This window comes from Scomber japonicus, chromosome 1 (genome assembly GCF_027409825.1).
Source record: "Scomber japonicus isolate fScoJap1 chromosome 1, fScoJap1.pri, whole genome shotgun sequence".
Taxonomy (NCBI): domain Eukaryota; kingdom Metazoa; phylum Chordata; class Actinopteri; order Scombriformes; family Scombridae; genus Scomber; species Scomber japonicus.
In genome coordinates, this window is record NC_070578.1 from 40,901,025 (window position 1) to 40,924,047 (window position 23,023).

Below are 23,023 nucleotides of genomic sequence, written 5' to 3' on the forward strand. Positions count from 1 at the left end.
ACCCATCCCACTGTGCTTCATATCAAAAGACAACCAGCTTTGGAACAATTGGAAACATCTAACCAGTCAACTTCATTTAAAACATGTGGACATACAGGGGCCGGTAAGGACCGGTGTGTGTTATCCATCCTGCCTGTGAAGGTCAAAAGTGCAAAGGGAAATCACATGGTAAAAACATATGCCTTTTTGGACCCGGGAAGTTCGGCCACATTCTGCTCAGAACATCTAATGCGTAAGCTGAATGTCACAGGGAGAAAAACCAACTTCCTGTTGAGCACAATGGGGCAAAGGACAGTGGTTCCAGCGTACTCATTGACTGGGTTGGAGGTATCTGATCTGGACAGCAAGGACTTTTATGTTCTCCCAGAGGTTCTCACACAGACACAGATGCCAGTCAATGTTAATAACATGATAACATCGGAAGAACTGGCAAAATGGCCATATTTGTCCAAGGTAAACATTCCAAACATAACAGCAAATGTCGACCTGTTAATTGGAACCAACGCTCCCAAGATATTAGAACCCTGGGAGGTCATTAATAGTTGTGGGAATGGCCCATATGCTATTAAGACAGTGCTTGGGTGGGTTGTTAATGGACCACTGAATGGAAACAGTGGTGCTTCAGAGGAGGAGCTGCCCTTGGCAATGGTAAACAGGATTTCTGTGTGTAAGCTGGAAGAAATGTTGGTCAATCAGTACAATCATGAGTTCAATGAGAAGACCACAAGGGAGAAGGAAATGTCCAGAGAAGACCTCAAGTTTCTGGAAATCATGGAGCAGTCAGCAGTACTTCAGGAGGGAAGGTATTGTTTGAAGTTGCCCTATAAGAATAATGAGATCTATCTGCCTAATAACTTTGCAGTGGCTAAGCAAAGGATTCAGGGTTTGAGGAGGAAATTCCTGAACAACAAACTCTTGCACCAGGAGTATGCTGGGTACATGAACACGCTCATCAGTAAGAATTATGCAGAGCTAGTGCCACAGCAGCAACTGCATTGTGAAAAGGGGAAGGTGTGGTATATCCCTCACCATGGTGTCCGTCATCCAAGGAAAGGATCTCTCCGTGTAGTGTTCGACTGTGGAGCCACATTTAAAGGAGCATCTTTGAACAGTGAATTGTTGTCAGGTCCCAACCTCACCAGCTCACTGCTTGGAGTTCTTCTTCGTTTCAGGAAAGAAGTGGTAGGATTCATGGGCGACATTCAAGCCATGTTCCACCAAGTGAAAGTGGCTGAGGAGGACAGAGATTTTCTTCGCTTTCTTTGGTGGCCAGATGGTGACATCACTCAGGATCTCAAGGAGTATCGGATGACTGTACACCTGTTCGGCGCTGTGTCATCTCCTAGTTGTGCGAGCTATGCACTGAGGAAAACTGCGGATGACAACCGGTCTGAGTTTTTGGATGGGGTGGTTCAGTCTGTTAAGCAGAATTTCTACGTTGATGACTGTTTAAAGAGCTCGGCCACTGAAGAAGAAGCTATCCAAATGATAGGAGGTCTAACTGCCCTGTGTCAGAAGGGGAGCTTCATTCTGGAAAAGTGGATTAGCACCAGTCGTGTGGTGTTACAAGCCATCAAAGTGGATCAAAGGGCCAAGGACCTAAAGGAGTTGGATCTGGACCGAGATAAACTTCCAGTGGAAAGGGCTCTGGGTCTACAGGAAACTGACTCTTTCAGGTTCAAGATGGAGATGAGACAACAGTCTTTCACCAGGCGTGGTATGCTGTCAGTTACCAGCTCAGTGTATGATCCGTTGGGGTTTCTGGCACCAGTCACTTTGCCTGCCAAGATGATGCAGCAGGAGCTCTGTAGGAGAGGCTGTGGATGGGATGAGGATCTGCCCAAGGACATCTTACCTCGTTGGAAAAGGTGGTTGGAGGATTTGGATCAGCTGTCTGCATTCAATGTAGGAAGGTGTATCAAACCAGTGGAATTTGGAGAGATCAAGTATGCCCAATTACATCACTTTGCCGATGCCAGTGAAGGTGGATATAGAACTGTAACGTATGTTAAATCAGGAAAACAACATCCAGGTCACCTTTCTGCTCGGCAAAGCCAGGGTCACTCCACTGAAAGCTGTGACTATTCCCCGACTAGAGTTGACAGCAGCTGTCCTAGCAGTCAGAATGGACACATTGTTAAAGTCAGAGCTGGACATTCAGGTGGAGGATTCAGTCTTTTGGACTGACAGCACTTCAGTCTTGAAGTACCTTAACAACGAGGACAGACGCTTTCACACGTTTGTGGCCAACAGAATCTCAACCATCAGAGAAACATCTGAACCCTCACAATGGAGGCATGTTGGTACCAAGGATAATCCAGCTGACGATGCATCGAGGGGAATGAAGGTCTCGGATTTTCTGGACAATCGTAGGTGGCTGGAAGGGCCTACCTTTCTTTGGAAACCAAAGGAGGACTGGCCTAGGGCTGTGTTGGACGTCTCAGTGGACCCAAGTGACCAAGAGGTCAGAAAGGAGGTAATGGTGAATACCATCAGTGTGTGTGACATCTCTAGTCCAAGTGACCAGCTCATTGCCTACTTTTCTGACTGGAGGAGACTCAAGACAGCTGTTGCCTGGATCCTGAGGTTAAAGGTCATGTTGTTGGCACAGAATCGCAGGAGGAAGCAGTTGAAGGCTTCTGTGGCTAACTGTCTGGAGAAAGGAAGTCAGGACAGTTTGAGGCGGACTGACGGAAAGGAAGTCACATCAACATCCATGAGTGGTCCTTTGACACTGGATGAGTTGCTTGGGGCAGAGGGTGCCATAATTCACTATTGTCAGCGACAGAGGTTTGGTGAAGAGATGTCAGCTCTGTCATCTGGGAAAATGTCAGTCAGTCGACGGAGTCCCATATACAGGCTGGATCCAGTGTTGGAGGATGGATTTCTGAGAGTTGGAGGAAGACTGAGCAAAGGAGCAATGCCTGAGGAAGCTAAGCATCCGCTCATTCTTTCCAAAGATCAGCACATCTCTACACTCATTCTCAGACATGTACATCAGAATCTGGGCCATGGTGGGCGGACTCACACACTGTCCAAGGTAAGGAGGAGATTTTGGATTACAAATGCCAATGCAGCTGTCAGGAAAATTATTGGTGAATGCAGCTTTTGTAGGCGCTACAATGGAAGAGCGGTGGAACAAAAAATGGCTGACCTGCCAAAGGTGAGAATCCTTCCTGATCTTCCACCATTTACCAACACGGGAGTGGATTACTTTGGTCCAGTAGAAGTGAGAAGAGGAAGATCAACCTGTAAGAGATATGGTGCTATATTTACCTGTATGGCGAGCAGGGCTGTTCATCTGGAGGTGGCTGTTTCACTGGATACGGACGCATGTATCAATGCTCTGCGGCGTTTCATCAGCAGGAGAGGGCAGGTAACGAGTCTGACATCAGACAATGGCACTAACTTCATTGGAGCAGACAGAGAGCTGAAGGAGGCGCTTACTTCTTTGAATCAGGACAGGATTCAAGGAGCTCTGTCACAGGTTGGGATTCATTGGAGCTTTAATCCACCAGCAGGCTCACACCATGGTGGTGTGTGGGAACGGATGATCCGCCTGGTGAGAAGAGTCCTCAGTTCTGTTCTGCATCAGCAGAAACTGGATGATGATGGACTTCATACAGTGTTCTGTGAAGTGGAGGCCATCTTGAATGATCGTCCAATCAAGCTCTTAGAGGATGCTAATGACCTGGAACCTCTCACGCCTAATCATCTTCTTCTCTTGAGGGGTAAACCAGCTTTGCCACCTGGAGTGTTTGAACCTCATGATTTGTATGTGAGACGGCGCTGGAGACAAGTACAATATCTCTCAGACCTTTTCTGGAAGAGATGGATACGGGAGTATTTGCCCTTGCTCCAAGAGAGGCAGAAGTGGAACGAAAAGAAGAGGAGTGTGAAAGCTGGAGATATTGTGGTGATCATGGATTCTTCAGCTCCACGTGGTTCATGGCCACTTGCTAAGGTTCTGGAGAGTTTTCCAGATAAGCAAGGACTTGTGCGTTCTGTGAGGTTACAGACAAAGGCCAACATAATTGAAAGGCCGGTGACAAAACTCTGTTTGGTACATGGAATATAGATTTGTCTGTACTGTACTTTATGAAACTGTAACACATTTGTTGCTCCTTTCTTGTTGTATTTTGAATTGTTATGTCGGTCTGCCATTAACAATAGGGGCCGGTGTGGAGGAGCTAAATGTGTGGTGTTGGTGTTCAAGTCAAGGGTGTAATTTATTCTGTATGTGTGTGGGGGCGCTGTGCTGTCACCAGGGGGGCTCAGGTGCATATAGGAGTCTTGTGCACTCTTGTTGGCAGGTGTTTGACCCGGAAGGGCAAACGGTTTTTGACCGCTGTGGCGCGGAGGTGCTTGTCATGCCGCTGTTTTGTTTTGTTTTGTTTGTTTTGTGTGTTTGAAAATGAGCACGTAATAGGCAACAATAAAACACTTATCTTGCAAACCGCAAGGAAGGGTGTGGACAATGATTCACTAACGGTAGGAGAGCAGCAAGCCAGGACAGATAGCGCGTCAAACCAAGTTATCCGAAGTCAAATGCCTCAGTAGCTCTAGTATTGGACTGAGCTCCTTTAATAATAATGATATAATAATTTTAAAGAGTTAATATTGTCATTGTTTACAGTTGGATTGTGAACTGGAGCCAATTTGTTTCTTTTTTTTTTTTTACACAAATTGAACATTTTGACACACAACTAAACATCCATATTTTTGTAGGTGTTTTAGGTCCAGACAACAGTCCAATTAGCATTTTGCTAAAGCAAATTGAAAGCTATGTGTTTATTTTATAACAGCAGATTAAGATTCAGGCAACATTTCAGCCAATACATTCCAACTCTTTCACTTCCCACAAACACTATTTAAACCAGAAACATGAAAAGAAATCAGAATTATTCTGATATCAACATCTTGTCCCTGGCCAACAGATTCTGTGTTCATATACAGACGTCTATTTATAGAGATGAATAGTTTGCTTACCTGCTGACCCCAGTATCACTCCCTCTTCAGGGCCAAATTCCTGAGCAATGATCTAGAATGAGTAGAGGACAAACATTTTGTAACTGAACACAGTCTGCTTCATGTACATTCAGACTGTATCAAAGACAACTAACTGTGTTCTCCACCTGTGGTGTGAGGAACTTCAGTATCCTGCAGCAGAGGAAAGGTCTGTTCAGTATGCTGCTGACTGAGGGTCTCTTTTCAGGGTCACAATCCAACAGCTGAGCCAAGAGAGAGCGCAGTTCTTGGGAGTAGTGATCAGACACAGAAGAGTATGAGCCATGGTTGATCTTCTGATATAGTTCCCCCATACTGCCAGCCTTAAACTGAGAGGAAACACATTTAGTACACAGTTATAACCTGAGGAAAAGAAAGATGACCCATTCTTGTGTGTTAGCCATATATAAAGAGAAGAGATCTAAATCATTATTTGGGACAACATTGCAATGCTGTGTAAGATACATTATATCTACATAAAGTAATAAACAACTCACACACAGAATACTTACTGCTGGCTGAAGAGTGCACATTTCATACAGGACACAACCTAGGGCCCAAATATCACTGCAGAGGGAGAGAAAGTCAGAGGAGAGAGCAGACAAACAGGCTGAGATCAGTTATGAAGGCAGCTTTATATTTATTCAATAAGTCACTTTAAGATGGAGAAAAAAGGGTTTCATTGCTGAGAAAACTATAAACAGAGAGTGTAGAGTCTTTCAATCTAGACTACATTTGGCCTCTGAGGGGTGAACGGGGAGAACTTGTTCAGACGCGTGTTCTGGGTAACAATAAAAACCATGTCCAATACGGGGTCTATCTTTTGAGTGCGGTGACCCATTTATTTTCATTCATTATTTTTCTTATCTTTTGAGCACAGGTACATCTTTTGAGTCCATGACATCATAGCACAGGTAAGTTTCCATTCATCAGTGTCTTCTCATTCATTCATTCATCCAGGAAAAGACACGTCATGCTACCACACTGACACGGTCAAAAAACTGTGTGCCCTCCCCCTCACACACACCGTGACCATCCCTTAGGGGTTCCCTTTATGCGTTTCCGGTGCTGCACCAACCACTCACATACAGAAACGTCATATATGACCCTCAGTATAATAAAGAATCAAAAAATAGAAACAAAAATAAAAGAAGAAACAAAAAATGATATTATGGCTCCAACACACCAGCCCCTAATTGTTAATGACAGGGGGGGCATAAACAATTCAAAAAATATTTACATAATGGAGCCAGCAAATCAAAGTAAATCCATGAACCAAACTCTTATATAGGTCAGAGGTCACAAGCAATTTCTCCCTAAGTACAACTCATGTTGCAGCTTCTTGCAGAAGACAAAGTTTGGTTATTGGCCTGTTCAGGATGCTGGATTTGGTTTGCACTTGTGCAGAACGCACCAGTCCTTTCCTGTCTGGGTACGTCTGTCGAACTCTTCCGAGTAACCAGGAACTGCGGGGAGCTGTAGGATCTGCAATAAGCACAATGTCTCCAGGTACAAGACTTCGTCTCTCCTTACTCCATCTGTGACGCTCCTGTAGCAAAGGTAAGTATTCTCTTAACCAGCGCTTCCAAAAAAGGTCAGAGATGTATTGTACTTGTCTCCACCTCTTTTTGATGTAGAGATCATCCTTTTCAAACAGTCCAGGAGGAAAGACTGGTTTTCTTTTCATTGTGAGCAGGTGATTAGGTGTGAGAGCTTCTAGATCATTAGGATCTCCAGATAACTTGGTGATGGGGCGGTCATTCAGAATGGCTTCGACTTCACACAGAACTGTATGGAATCTTTCATCATTCAGGGTTTGTTGACGTAAAACTGATGTTAAAGTCCGTCTAACCATCCTTATGATGCGCTCCCACACACCTCCATGATGAGAAGCTGTTGGTGGGTTGAAGCTCCACTTTATCCCTTCCTGTAGAAAAGCATCTTGTATTTTGCTGTGATTTAAAGCAGCAAGAGCTTCTCTTAACTCTCTCTCAGCACCAATGAAGTTGGTTCCATTGTCAGAGCGAAGATGAGAGACTGGTCCTCTTCTACAAATAAACCTGCGCAGAGCATTTATACAGGAATCAGTATCCAAAGAGTATGCAACTTCCAAGTGGACTGCTCTACATGCCATACATGTAAAGATTACTCCGTAGCGCTTCTCCAAGCTACGTCCTCTCTTGACATCAATTGGTCCAAAATAATCAACGCCAACATTAGTGAATGGAGGAAGATCTGGAATTATTCTTTCTATGGGCAGATCGGCCATTTTCTGCTCACCCAACTTCCCTTTATGGCGTCTACAGAATCCACAGTTGGACAGGATCTTTCTGGTTGCTGCATTAGCACGGGTGATCCAATATTTGCTTCGCAATCTGGAGAGTACATGGTTTCTCCCACCATGGTCCAGCTGCTCGTGAATGTGCTTTAGTATTAGAGAAGATACATGCTGATCTTTGGATAGGATAATTGGATGTTTTGTCTCCTCCGGCATGGCAGCCTTACTTAAGCTCCCTCCAACTCTAAGCAATCCATCCTCCAATATGGGGTCCAGTTTGTAGATTGTACTCTCCTTTTTCACCTCACATTTGCCAGATGATAGTGCAGCAAACTCATTTGGGAACCTTTCCTGTTGAGCAAAGCGAATGATGTTTGTTTCTGCCTCCAAAAGGTCATCTGGAGTCAAACCCTGTCCTCCATATGCAGCTTTTAGCTGTTGTATTTCCTGTTCCACTTTGCTGCTATTAATGCCTGCATTTTGTTGACTCAGTTGGTTTCTCTTTTGTCTCATCTCCTGTAGAGCCTTCCTTATTTTCAGAATCCATGCAACTGACCTCTTCAACCTTCTCCAGTCAGAGAAGTAGGTTATTAACTGATGAATAGCACTTGGTGAGTCTTTGACGATTACTGCATTGGCCATGAGCTCCCTTTTGACCTCTGGATCATCAGCAGCAATGTCAGAATCCAAACTGTTTACAGGCCATGCCTCCTCTGTTTTCCACAGAAATTCAGGGCCTTCAATCCATCTTTGGTTTGCCAAGAATCGATCCATTGTTAATCCTCTTGAGGCTTCGTCTGCAGGATTCTGCGTGGTATGAATATATCTCCACTGTGGGACATCGGTTGCTTTTCGAATGGTAGATATCCTATTTGCCACAAAGGTTTGGAATCTCCTGTCCTCGTTTCTGATATACTTCAAAACTGAAGTACTATCAGTCCAGAAACATGACTTCACAAGTTGAAGCTATACTTCTGCCTTTAGCATTGTGTCCACTCGAACAGCAAGACAGGCAGCTGTGAGTTCCAAACGAGGAATTGTCACATGTTTTAGTGGCACCACTCTGGCTTTGCCTAGCATGAAAGACACATGGATACTGTGGCTATTGTTCTGCATCCTGAGATATGTTACAGTACCGTATCCGTTCTCACTGGCATCTGAAAAGTGATGTAGCTGACCATGAGTGGGCTGTCCAAAATCTGGTGGCTTAAGGCATCTGTCAATTTTGAATGCTGTCACCCTTTCCAGATCTCCTAACCATTTGATCCATTGCTGTTGGAGAGCTGAGGGAATTTGATCATCCCATCCATTGCTTCTCCTACACAGATCCTGTAATAGGAGCTTAGCTGGAAGTATGAGTGGTGCTAGAAATCCCAAAGGATCATAAACTGAGCTGACCACTGACAGAATCCCACGTCTAGTATGGGGCTGTTCCTTGAGTGCCATTTTGAACATAAAAGAGTCTGTCTCAACACACCAATGAAGGCCAAGGGCTCTCTCAACTGGAAGTTTGTCTCTGTCCAAATCAAACTCATGCAAAATCTTTGATCTTTGCTCCTCTGGAATGGATAGCAACACACCACGACTGTTGCTAATCCATTTTGTCAAATGGAAACCTCCCTTATGACAAATAGCTGTCAAATCTCTAACCATTTTGACAGCTTCCTCCTCAGACGGCAAACTTTTAAGACAGTCGTCCATATAAAAGTTGCGATCAACTGTGTCAGTTACCTCAGCAGGGAAACTGCTCTGGTTATATTCTGCAGTCTTTCGTAGAGCATAACAAGCACAGCTGGGTGAAGACACTGCCCCGAACAGATGTACTGTCATCCTATAGTCCACAAGCTCTTGTTTTGTATCGCCTTCAGGCCACCACAAGAAACGCAGGAAATCACGATCATCTTGGGCTACTTTGACTTGATGGAACATGGATTTAATGTCAGCCATCACAGCCATAGGTTCTTGTCTGAATCGTGTGAGGACTCCTAACAAAGAACTGGTAAGGTAAGGACCTTGTAGAAGCTGACTGTTGAGAGATTTTCCTCTGAACTCAGCTCCACAGTCAAACACAACACGAAGACTTCCTTTCTTGGGATGGTACACTCCGTGGTGTGGAATATACCATAACTTTCCATCAGACTGTTCCAACTGATGTTCAGGTACACGTTCAGCATATCCCTCCTTGATGACATCACAGAGAAAGTTGGTGTATTCCTGGTGAAACTTCTCATTTCTCTCAAACCTTCTCTTCAATCCAAGAATGCGTTGCTTGGCAACACAATGATTGTTTGGCAGAGAGATCTCTTCGTTTTTAAAAGGAAGTTTCAGGCTGTAATGTCTATCTTGAAGCTCTACTGAACCTTTCATGATTTCAATGAACTTGACCTCATCTCTTGACATCTCATCTTTGTCACCTGATGAATGTTCATTAAAATCATGGTTGTACTGATTATTCAGTAGCGCCTCTAGCCTTCCTATGGAGATCCTGTTGACAGTAGCAGTGGGGTGGTTGCTTTCACACCTCTTATCACTGCATCCTTGAAGAGGGCCATTAATAACCCACCCCAATAGGGTTTTAATGGCATATGGTCCATTTCCATGGCTGTTGATTACTTCCCAGGGTTCAAGCATTTTGGAGGCATTGGTGCCTATCAACAACTCCACATCAGCTTGGATACGAGGGACATCAACACCATCCAAGTATGGCCACTTTGCCAATTCCTCTTCTTTGATAATATTGTCTGTGCTTACAGGCATCCTTGTCTGGGTGTAGACCTCTGGTAAGTCATAGAATAGTTTTCCAGTGAGATTGGAAATCTCCAAACCTGTCAACCTGTAGCTGGAAACTGATGCTCTTGAGCCCATGGTTTGTAGACTGATTTGAGCTTTCCTTCCATTCATATTCAGCTTCCTCATCAGGTTTTCTGCACAGAATGTGGCTGTACTGCCTGGATCCAGAAATGCATATGTTTGTATGACTTTGTTTCCCTTGCTGGATTTCACCTGAACTGGAAGGATGGACAGAATTCCGTCACCATTCCCGGCCCCTGTATGACCACATGTTTGCAGAGAGACCAGTGCACTGCTCACCGATGGTTCCTTGGGCTGTTTAGAGTATGTGTTGCTTGCTCTTACCCTTTGGTGGATATGAAGAATGCTGGGATGGTTTTGGCTGCACACTTTGCAAGTCAAGCGCTTGTCGCAATCTTTGCTCTTGTGCCCAATACTAAGACAGCCAAAGCAGACTCCTTTCTCCTTTAGAAAGTTTATCTTATCCCTGTGCGGTTTCTCCTCCAATTGTGGACACTGTTCCAGTGAGTGGCCTTTAGAGCAGTACAAACACATGCCAGTTGCCTTTGCAGATGAACTATTTGGAAGTTTAACCTGGTGAGACTTCCTGTTTTCTTCAAATGCAGGGGTGTCAATAGTAGTGACAGTGGTTGCAAAACTGTCTCCTTTAAATCTTGGCTTTGACTCTGACTTCATCCTGATCACATTTTTGCTTGTTGTAGTGAGTTGTGTATTTTGAATGTCTCCAAAGATTGGGTCAGACACTATTTTCACTTGATGCTCTATGAATGTGACAATATCAGTGAACTGTGCCCTGCGATTGAATCTTTCCAGTATTTCACATGCAGAAACTCTCCATTTCTCTCTTAGCTTGTATGGAAGCTTCAAAATCACTGCTCTCATATTTGATGGCATATCCAGCTCTTTCATATATTGCACATCTTCCATTGCATTACAACATTCACGGAGAAACAGTGCATAGGCTTGAAGAGATTTAACATCCTCAGGTTTTACTGCGGGCCAGCTGAGGGCTTTCTCCATGTATGCTGCAGTGATTTTGTGTTCATTTCCAAAGTGTTCCTCTAGCAGATGCTTAGCCATAGTGTAGCCTCTGTCAGGGGCCATATGCTGACAGCTACGCACTAAATCTTTGGGCTGACCTCTGGTGTATTTATCCAGAAAATACAAACAATCCCCGTTGCTGCCAGCATTCCTCTCCACACAATGTTCAAAGGCTCTGATGAATGTTCTATACTGCAGAGGATTCCCATCAAAAGATGGAATTTCTCGTGGTGGTAGCAAATGAGCAGTTTACTGTTGAATTAACAACGCTGATATTTCATTTTGTCTTTGCAGTAGGTTGCAAAGTGCTGATGTTTCATCATTTATTTGAAGAGGTATTTGAGACTGATTGACATTTGGGGTTGTTAGTTGCACATGAGCATCCAAAAGAGGTTTGCTTATTGTTTTTCCATGCTTTGTTGTTTCATTTTGTTGAACGTCCTGACTGTTTTGTGTTGCATTCCTGTATGCGTGTTGTTTTTGTTGTTGCATAAATAGTTGTTGTTGCTGTGAGTCCACAAGGCCAGGTAGATATTCTTTTGCCTGAGGGTTGAGAGTGGTGGATGTTTCCTTTAACCTTGCTCCCGTTATATGAGTGTTGAGAGTGGTGGAAGTGCCCTTTAATTTTTTTCCTTTTTCAAAATATGATTCCATTCCATTTGACTGTGTATTTGAGAGAGCTTGATGACTGGAGGCTGACAATACTGCTAATTTAGCAGCAGAGGCGGCCATTTCCGTATCGAGCTCCAGCCTTTCCTTTCTCCTCCTCAGCTCCTCTGTTTGTTCCTCCAGAGCGTGTTTCTCCTTTAATGCTGCAGCGCGAGCTTCAAGAGCAGCACTCTCTGCCTTAGCCTGGAGACGTGCTGATGCTGTAGAAGATTTGCTGCTTCTTGAGCTGGCGTGACTTTTCCGACAAGATATTTTACTTGAAACATTTGTTTCAACGTTGGAAATACTGTCACTGGGATTTATTTCACTTTCAGCACAATTTTCGTTATTAACATTTTCGGCAGGTTTGGGAATGTCGGTATTTGCAAGCCACCTGTTCACAGCATCAGTAAAGTCATGTACACTCAATAGTTTTGCTTTGAACCATACCTCATGTTTCTCCCTTTCTGCAGGGAATACATATTTTAACAGAGATTCATGTGTTTCCTTTGCTTCATTGCACAGAGTTTTGTATTTGTTAAACGCGGACCGCACCTCTGTTTCATATTGTCTTTCCTGCATCAACTCTTGAATTGTTCCTTTTAAATTTGATGCTTTGTTTAGTTTGAATTTTCTTGTTTTTTGCAGCGTTTCCAGTTTATCCAGCAATGCTTTTTGTGTTAATTTAATGGGACGTTTAGTGACAGATTGCGTTTCAATATTACCACTGGCAGCGCCCCCACTGGGCTGCGTGTCAGCAGCGGCAGGCTCATCAACATTAATACCCTCATTTTGTATCTTTGTATCAGAATCCATAATCAACACAATCAGAAACACTTCTTTCACCAAATACCTTTCACAGATAGACCAATAGACTCACAGAAAACCCCTAGACCATAGTTCATTTAAATACCAGTTTGAACCAATGCATTGGATTTTCAGTCATTATGTGTGCACACAACGTTTAAATGGCCATATAGTTGTTGGTAGCGCTACACATACCTCCGGTCCATTCATGTGCAGGTCGAAAAAAGTGTCCCGGTGGTAGTCCGTGGTCCCGGTTCAGTTTGTGGTCCCGGCCGCTCCGTTGGCAGGGCAGGCGCAGCAGAGATTATCCCACAAAGTCCAAACGATCCAATTTGAAATCCAGAAATCCAGCGATGACGTCCAATCAGTCAGCTGTTCCCATACACGATGATCCTGGCGAGTTCTTTAAAGGCGAGTTTTTTGACTTAAATGTAGAGTCTTTCAATCTAGACTACATTTGGCCTCTGAGGGGTGAACGGGGAGAACTTGTTCAGACGCGTGTTCTGGGTAACAATAAAAACCATGTCCAATACGGGGTCTATCTTTTGAGTGCGGTGACCCATTTATTTTCATTCATTATTTTTCTTATCCTTTGAGCACAGGTACAACTTTTGAGTCCATGACATCATAGCACAGGTAAGTTTCCATTCATCAGTGTCTTCTCATTCATTCATTCATTCATCCAGGAAAAGACACGTCATGCTACCACACTGACACGGTCAAAAAACTGTGTGCCCTCCCCTTCACACACACCGTGACCATCCCTTAGGGGTTCCCTTTATGCGTTTCCGGTGCTGCACCAACCACTCACATACGGAAACGTCATATATGACCCTCAGTATAATAAAGAAACAAAAAATAGAAACAAAAATAAAAGAAGAAACAAAAAATGATATTATGGCTCCAACAGAGAGGTTATTTAAAAACACAACATATAAGGCTTTACTTCCTCTAGATTACTATGTTAACAGTAGGTCTACTAATTTACCCTCAAATGAGAAACAAAAGCATAATGTTTGTACCATTTGTTGTTGTATGGTTTGTTCTCCCAGATCTCTGGTGATAGGTAAAGTGGTGTTCCTATCTGTGTTGTTGCCAGGTCTCCAGTGCTGGAAATGAGAAGAGAATACTGTAGTAAACAGACTATATTATGATTTATTATTTCCATTTTAATCTTGGTTCTATAGAGATCTGCAGTCAGATGACATTTTACAAACCTCTTCAACACTCTTGCAACTCCAAAGTCCCCAAGCTGTACAGTCCCATCTTTAGTCAAGAATATGTTCTATGTAGAAATCATAAAAGACATAATGTCATTATCATGAGGCTATACAATATAAATAAAAATGCATCATTACTAAGGGAAGATCATGTGGTGTATGAACTAATACCTGTGGTTTGATGTCTCTGTGGAGGATTTTTCTATCATGGATGTGTTTTAGTGCCAAACAAATCTGCACAAACCAGTCCAGGATCTAAGAAAGACAGGAATATAAAAACATTAAACAAGTCCAAATACATTTTGAAAAACGATCAAAATTAAATAGAAAGTGCTACATGATGAAATGTATCCACATGTTGTAAAATTTCATCCTAATGATTAACAGACAGATCCTAAACATTCATGATTATCTTCAATAGTTAGTAGCTTACTCGCTCTTCTGAGAAATGTTCCTGAGATTTGATCTTCTTGGAGAGGTCTCCACCTTCACAGTAGTCCATCACAATACACAGACAGCTCGTGTCTGCAAGATTTTTTATACAGCGTAAGGAACATGCTTTCATACACATATCATTCATGCATCAAGATATTTTTGCAGTAGATGACCTCTGTGATACTTAAAGCTAAGAACTTGGATCATTTATACCTTCAAAATATTCCTTATACTGGACAATGAAGGGATGACTCATGTTGGAAAGAACTTCAACTTCTTGTTGAGCTTTCTGCCTCTCTTCAGTCGACATCTGTCAAAGTGAGAAGAGATAATAATGTGAAAGAGCAAAGTAGTAAAGGAGAGCTCATATGAACACTGAAACTGTGAAACATTATGCACATGGTGCTTACTTCAGATATGCCATGTATCTCCTTGATGACATATTGTTGTTCATCCTCTTTGGATTTGACGAGGATGGTTGTTCCAAATGTACCTTTCCCAATTTTCTTCACCATTTCATACTTATCCATGTTAGTGGAATGACTGTCACCACGTGTTTGTTCTACAGAGACACAGATAGCTGATTACAGACAAATAGGCATACAGTAGGCAGAAGAAGAAGCAGAAACAATGTTGTTGTTGAGGTATTTTTATACATTTCTCGAGAACTGCTTAAAAGAAAAAGACAACATTTTGGTCTAAAAACACCATCACTTTCATTCAAATCCATCATGGTGCACACCCAAAATCAGCAAATCAACAGAATATTTCTCAAAATAAGTCGTCAGTACATTGTACGGTATACTAGTTTCCATAGTAGAAATACTACTACTACTACTACATTTCCATTACTCTCAATACCTGATTGTTTAAACATAAAGGTTGCATTTGAATAATAGTTATAAATTAAATATTGTTGCGTGGTGGGCGTGTCACTGGGCGGTGTACTCTGATTACAGATACGTGTGTACACCTGTGCTCAGTTCTGGTTTTGTCTACGAGGAGGCTGAGTCAGGAGGGAAACTTTCTGTTGGCTGCTTAAACATCACATTATGGACCCTTTTACAGGCATTTTTACCTTGCACTAGCACATGTGTTAGCATCTGTTAAAGTGTATATGCCCCAGTGATATGGTAATAAAGAGCAATAAACTGAGTCAAAGGATTGAATGTGAATTAATTTATGGGCGCGTCAATAGTTATCTCCCGTGTTGAGCCTCCTGCGGCGTGTCGGTTTTATAGTGATTGTCAGTCAGCCGTAACATTAGTCAACAGAAAATTATCCGAAGCGTTGATCCACGGAAAGTTTTGTTGATGCTGGTGTAAATGGCAGTTAATCTTGTCTATGATCATTTATGCAGTTCTGCCACTTTACGTTTTTCTTTTTGTGCTTTTATTTTGAAGAACCCACTCTTATTTTGTTACTTCCTGTTATGCTGATGCTAGACTTCCTGCTCCCGTCTCAGCAGAACGACATGTTGCTCACGTTACTCCAAAGTTGGTAAAACATACACACAAACTATTTACATGTCGTAGCTGTATTGAAGCTTATGAAAGGGTGTTTAATTGCAGTTCGCTCCGTGTTTGTGTCATTGTGTTTTTTGTATAAGGACTGTTACCGCAAGGTGTGTGTGGAAGACAGGCTGCTAGCAGGTTGTGCTCAAACTTAGCGCCCTTGGAAGCAGAAGGAGGTAGGAGGAGACTAATGGTGCATTCATTGTAAAGAGAGTGATTCATTTCATTTAAAACAAAGAGAAAATTGTCTTTATTTTCATTTACATAAAAGCTGTAACTCGTAGCAATTTAAAAAGGGTAATTCCATGTAAAATTCATTATTCAAGTTTACTAAAATGTATTTGTTTAAGTTAAAAATGTGAACATGATTTCTATATATTATTCACTGAATTCTGGTATTATGGCATTTGTATTTCTGTCCATTTTCGTAGTTTTCACGGTGTCATGGTGTCAGGAGGTGAAAAGAGGAGAGAATTAAAGTAACACCAGTCGAAGCTCTCTGCGTCACGTGTGGTAATTCCAAGTGGGCCGCTACAGTGAAAACTCCTTGGCTGCAACAGACCTGCCATCCCTGCCGAGAAGCTGACGCCATCTCATCTGAGATCCAGCTACCGACCTGTTACCAGCCAGCTGACTTCATTCGCATCCACATCATGCTCAGGCAAGATTAAAAAGGACAGCACACTAAAGGTACAACGACGGATACTGAAAAAGAGACATTGAGTGCCAAGGAGCAAAAAAGGACTATTCACACACACTACACACACATACAAGCTTACAGCGTAACTGAAGTGTTTTACATACTAACGTATCATATTTTGAGGTCAAAATAATTCGTTTCCAATGCATAACGGTTCTGAAATTGGTGAATATTTCAAGACAAGTGGCACATGTGTTTATGGAGTAATAATTCATGACATGTCTGTTTATGAGAAAGTTTAAAAGGTGAAGCTCTTTAGCTATTAATGTCTATAGCGCTCATTTATGACATTTGTTGTTACTGTTTTATTCCAAAAAATTCCTATTGAATGTCCATAATCTGGAAATGCTTGACATAAGTATTACTCTGTGGTAAATGATAACTACAGCTTATAAGTATAGACTCAAGCGTAGGGCAATCAGAGGCTACAGTCGACCTAAAGCAGTTGCACAAACAAACAAAATGTCACTCCCAACAGAAGAAACGGACAATCCCACAGACATGCCACTCAAATCTAGCTCACGTGAGAGAAAGCTAACAGAGAAAGGCAGGGGTCGACAATATAAATGGCCCGGTGGCCCGACGTACTTTTAAAACCGTCAGGGCCACCAGAACGCTCCAACCACTGGCCCGATGGGGCCAGTAAAAATAATGCCCTTGATTTAAAAAAACAAACAAAAGAAAAACAAGTAAAAAAAAAAAAATCTAACTTCACATTAATTCCCCGTGGTTCCAATGTTTTGCGATGATTTCTGTTAAATCGTCTCAGTAACTATACCGCTAATACTTTACGTGATCCCGATCAAAGACAGCCGTCAATGCAACCAGACTGTGCTCTCCGTGGGACGTAAACACACCACGCTCGCTCCCGCAGGACGCGCACGGCCGCTCAGTGCAGCTGTTGATACCGTGTATTTCGTGCCTATTAAGCTAGCTATTATGTTTCTAAAACCCCCAGTACCCGGCCAAACACCGGGGAAAAAAGAGAAAACCATAAAGAGAAAGTCGTCTGAGGAGTTGAGGGAAAACGAAAGAGAGTACGAAAGGAAAAGGGAGAGAAAGATTCAGCCCCAGTGGCGAGACCGCTGGAACTGGCTGGGGTACGATGCCAAAAAAAATGAGGTCTACTGTGAGCTGTGCAGATCAATGCCCTCATATGCAGACAAGTAAGTTAGAGAAAAGGTACCCTACGATTTGAACATAACGTGATAATGCATACGCATTGCTGTGTAAGTACGGAGAAAATAACGTCCTCATAACGACGGACTCGCTTGAAAACGCAGACGTGCAAGCACACGTGTCCCATTTGTTTACATCGGTGTTTCAAATAAAAATTCTATTTTTGTATCATGGATTATTGTGATGCAATTATTTTAACAGGCAATTAACGATAGACACTTGCTTTATAGAAATGTAGAGTGGCTAGTTTTATATATTTACAAAGGATGAGCAGTAAACATTATTTTTTTATTTCTTGCTTGTTTATTTGAGGAGTTCTCCACTCTACAAGGGCCATGTAGCAGAGCGGGCTACTGGCTTTGACCCTCATGAAAAGAGCATTGCACACCAAAACTGCTTTAAAAAGAAGAAGGCAGAGAATGTGACATCTCCTGTGTTAGCTTGTGTGCATGTCAATAGTGAAATGGCAGCAGGGTTCAAAAAACAAATGGAAAACATGTTCCACACAGCCTATTATGTGCTGAAGAAAGAAAAGCCATTTACTGACTTCTTTTTCGTGATTATTGGGATCTATACCTGACGTTGACCTGGGCCAGTGGTTACAATAGTCGGGCCAGTGATCTTCAAAAGCCACTGGCCCAGAGGGCCAGTGGCTTTTGCCTTATTGTCTACCCCTGGAGAAAGGCCAAGAGAAACATAAAGAAGACATCAAAAAATGTGTAAAAACATTTAACAAAGCTTATGACTCTTGGAAGCTAGTGGCGAGGGAGACAAGGACAAAACTAAAAACCCTCTGCTCATTAGAAGACCTCAATAAATTGCAGCAAGGTATTGAAGCAAAGCACGACGCCGTAAGACAGCAATATGAACCTATCCTACGTAACAGTAGCACCACATCTGAGATTGTCAACAAAATGGACGCCTGTGTTACACTAACAAAGGAAATCTGCAATCTCATAAGTAACCGTCTAGAGACTGTTAATGAAGATTATAACAATCAACTTGAGAAAGAAAGAGTAAGAGAAACGTTAAACAAAAATGAATATGGGTCTGTCTTTGGCTACACCAAAACTGAAACTGCAAGCTGCTTAGAGTCATCAGAGGAATCGAGCTACCACTCTGACTTGACCAGCACCCAGAGCGGTAGAGTAGACGCAAAAGCAGAGCTTGCTGCTAAGCTAGAGCAATCAAAGGCCATGGAAGAAATTCAAGCACAGAAAGCACACCTTCACAAGTTAGAAAGTGAATGGAAACTCAAAGAGGCAAAAATGTTGTCAGAAATGAAACAAAGAGAGGTGGAAATGCAACAACAGTTGGAACAAGAGAGAGCAAAACTGCAGCAGTTACAAGCAGAAAAAGACGTTGCTATAGCAGCAGCTCGTGTGAGAGCATATGACAGTTTTGAAGGTTTTGAGAACCACAACGAAGAAGTTAACAGCAAAACTAGCCCTGCTTGCTACAGAAAGCTAAAAACTGAACCTCAATTGAATCCAGCCGCTACATCATTCCAACCTCGCCATGCAGCTTCTGAAATGACAATGACCCAGGAGTCTGTCAGTTTAGCACAAGCAATTGCTAGCTCATTAAGTATGAATCGCTTGCCAGTCCCTGAACCCACCACGTTCAGTGGTGACCCTTTAAGATTTACAGATTGGAAAATGTCATTCATGACTCTTATTGACAGAAAACCACTCCCAGCAAGCGAGAAGATGTTTTATCTCAAAAATTATCTTGCTGGAGAGGCGTGCAAAGCTGTAGAAGGGTTCTTTTATCGAGATTCAGAGAATGCATACAATGGAGCGTGGAAAGTTTTACAGGACAGATACGGGAATCCATTCATCATACAGAAAGCTTTCCGTGATAAGCTCATGAAATGGCCAAAGGTCAGCGCAAACGATCCACTAGCACTACGAGAGTTCGCCGACTTCCTCCAAAGCTGCACTGAGGCAATCCCACATGTCAAAGGACTAGCTATACTTAACGATTGTGAGGAAAACCACAAGTTGCTCAAAAAACTGCCAGAATGGATTGTTCGAAAGTGGAGTCGAATTGTTGTAGATGAACTTGACACATCAGGCAGCTATCCAGATCTTACCTGCTTCACAGAGTTCCTGAGCAGAGAAGCACGGATAGCATGTAATCCTATTGCTTCTCTATTGTTGATAAATTTCAAACCGATAGATGATAGAATCCCAAAGAGAGCCAAAGCCTTCAACACAAACACACAAACAAAGAGTTTCGCTCAAGAGAAACAAGAAGTAAACAACAACAAACCAAAATCACCTTGCTTTGTCTGTAAAAGTGAAGCTCATGGTATCACAAAGTGTCCCACTTTTGCAGCCAAGAGTGTTGAAGATAAAAAGACATTTATTCATGAAAATCGGCTCTGCTTTGGATGCTTGAGAAAGGGTCACATGACCAAGGATTGTAGGAGGCGACACACGTGCAACACATGCAACCGTCGTCATCCAACCTGCTTGCACGAAGACAGGAAACAAAGACCTGTGGAAGCAATAATGAATAGTTCCACTTCCACAGAAGAAAATGCGAGCCAGGAAACACACAAGGTCATGTCCCATACATCAACACAACGCACGTCTGCTACCTCAAGTATCGTTCCAGTTTTTGTGTCTTCAGTACAAGAACCACACAGAGAAATACTCACATATGCGATACTAGACACACAAAGTGATTCAACATTTGTCTTAGATGATGTACTTGATAAACTGAATGTGGATGTCCAACCAGTAAAACTGAAACTTAGCACTATGACAGCTATCGACACAATAATATCGAGTAAGAGTGTTCATGGTCTACAAGTTCGAGGACTCTACTCTGAGAGCTGCATTCAACTACAGCAGGCCTACAGCCGTGACTTTATCCCCGTGGATAAATCTTATGTTCCAACAAAAGAAACAGCGTTACTGTGGCCTCATCTCAGAAACTTGGCAGATAAGTTACCACCCCTCCAAGACTGTGATGTAGGGCTCCTAATCGGATACGACTGTCCAGCAGCACTGGCTCCTCGAGAAGTCATCTTAGGTGACAAAAATCAACCATTCGCACAGAGATCAGAACTAGGATGGAGTATAATAGGCTCATCAAACCCCCACCTAGACAGACAAGGAAGTCAGAGTTTTGTGCACCGGCTCACAGTTAAAGAACTGCCAGTTCCAGCAGCGACAGATGTTCTAAAGGCCCTAGAATCAGACTTTATTGAGAGAACTCATGAGGATAAATATGTGTCCCAAGAAGATGTTCATTTCATACAGTTCCTCAGTAATCACATCACACAGAAGGAGGACGGGCATTATGAGATGCCTCTCTCATTCAAAGGCAACAGTCCGCCCAACCTGCCAAACAACGAGGTTAGCCACAGTTCGCCTACAGTGTCTTAAGAAAAAATTAAAGGCCAACAAACAATACTATGATCAGTACAAAACTTTCATGGAGGAAACCATTGACAAGGGTGATGCAGAGCCTGCCCCTACAACATCTGAGGGACAGACAGAGTGGTACCTGCCGCATCACGGCATCTATCACCCCAGAAAACCGAATAAGTTGAGAGTCGTTTTTGACTGTTCGGCCAAGTTCCACAGTGTTTCTCTAAACAACACTCTGCTAACTGGACCTGACCTAATCAATCCTCTGGTAGGAGTACTCTGTAGATTCAGGAAGGAAGCTGTAGCCATTATCTGTGACATTGAAAGAATGTTTTATCAATTTTCTGTCACTCCTGAATCCAGAAATTATCTGAAGTTCCTCTGGTGGAAAGGTGGTGATTTGGAGAAGGAACCACAAGAGTACAGGATGGCGGTTCATCTCTTCGGAGCCGCTTCGTCTCCAGGATGTGCCAACTTTGGTTTGAAGCATTTAGCACGACAACACAAAGCTGACTACCCTCTAGCTTCGACATTTGTGGAGAAAAATTTTTATGTTGATGACGGGTTAGTCAGCGTCCCATCAGTTGATGAAGCCAAGAAACTGATCACTGAGTCACAAGAGTTGTGCAAAAGAGGAGGCCTTCGCCTTCACAAATTCAACTCAAATGAAGAAGCAGCGCTCTCTTGCTTAGACTCCTCTGAAAGAGCAGCAAATGTTGAGCCTCTAGGTTTCGATCCAACCCCATCAGAGCGTGCTCTTGGAATTCAATGGTCGATAAAAGACGACACTTTCAGCTTTAACAGCCTCAGCCTGAAGAATCAGCCTTCAACTCGTCGTGGTTGTTTGTCTGTCATCGCCTCTCTCTACGATCCACTCGGATTCATCGCTCCATTCAGCCTAAGTGGAAAACGTATCCTTCAAGAGCTTTGTCACAGAGGCATCGGATGGGATGACTCACTCCCAGAAGACATAAAGCCACGGTGGGAGGAATGGATAAATGGTCTTCTCAAATTGAAAGAGGTCTCAATCCCAAGATGTTACCACCCTCATGACTTTCAAAACATTGTCAGTGTAGAGTTACACCATTTTTCAGATGCTAGCTGTGTAGGATACGGTGCATGTTCTTACCTCAGGTACAAAAATGACAAGAATGAAGTCCATTGCAGTCTCGTCATGGCAAAAGCAAGGGTCGCACCCTCAAAGGTCACAAGTATCCCGAGGCTTGAACTCGCAGCAGCGGTGGTTTCTGCAAAAGTAAGTGTTCTGTTAAAGGGTGAGCTTGACATGAAAATTGATCAAGAGTTTTTCTGGACTGATTCACAGGTTGTGCTTGGGTACATCAACAATGATGCTCGTAGGTTCCACATATTTGTTGCAAACCGTGTTCAGCTGATTAGAGATAATAGTGATCCCAGTCAGTGGTATTATGTGGAAACCTCAGAAAACCCGGCGGATCACGCATCCCGAGGTCTTCATGCTTCAGACATTCACTCAACGAACTGGCTGCGACGACCGAAGTTTCTCTGGGAGCGTGAATTACATCTAACACCCAGCACTCCAGCAGAATTGCTCGTCGGTGATCCTGAAGTCAAGACAATTCAGGTGCTTGCAACCGAAGCCAAAAACTGCAATGACATCCTCAAGCGTCTGAGTCAGTTTTCCTCATGGACAACACTTGTAATGGTAGTTGCAAGAATCAAGAGACTGAGGTCTAAACAAAAACATAGTGAACATGTGACTGTGGAGGAGCGTGAGAAGGCTGCTGAGGCAGTGATCAAAATCGTACAGCAGCAAGCCTTCCCCCATGAGATAAAGATGCTTCAAAGTGAGAAAGACCTCTCTTCAGCTCTCTCTTCAGTCTCGATCCCATCTGGTCTGAAGGACTTCTGTGTGTTGGTGGGAGATTAAAACAGTCATCTCTCTGTCACAAAATCAAGCACCCAGTCATCTTACCAAACAACAGTCATATCACTAAGCTGATTGTGTCCCACTACCATGC

At 42.9% G+C, this 23,023-nt stretch overlaps 2 protein-coding genes across 2 annotated transcripts in view; both read right to left on the minus strand.

The window, feature by feature from the left end:
• LOC128358604 (interferon-induced very large GTPase 1-like) overlaps positions 1-23,023 on the minus strand; it is a 232,892-nt gene that overhangs the window by 153,072 nt on the left and 56,797 nt on the right. The window lies entirely within an intron of this gene.
• The window catches only part of LOC128360772 (serine/threonine-protein kinase Nek1-like), a 74,893-nt gene continuing 56,830 nt past the window's right edge, over positions 4,961-23,023 (minus strand). Inside the window, exons 3-11 of the mRNA XM_053321275.1 lie at positions 14,658-14,809; positions 14,461-14,557; positions 14,246-14,337; positions 13,984-14,067; positions 13,810-13,877; positions 13,615-13,701; positions 5,520-5,574; positions 5,136-5,336; positions 4,961-5,041 (exon numbers count right to left, since the gene is read on the minus strand). Of these exons, the coding sequence (XP_053177250.1) occupies positions 4,961-5,041; positions 5,136-5,336; positions 5,520-5,574; positions 13,615-13,701; positions 13,810-13,877; positions 13,984-14,067; positions 14,246-14,337; positions 14,461-14,557; positions 14,658-14,777 (885 nt within the window). The 5' untranslated portion in view covers positions 14,778-14,809. The remainder of the gene's footprint in view (positions 5,042-5,135; positions 5,337-5,519; positions 5,575-13,614; positions 13,702-13,809; positions 13,878-13,983; positions 14,068-14,245; positions 14,338-14,460; positions 14,558-14,657; positions 14,810-23,023) is intronic.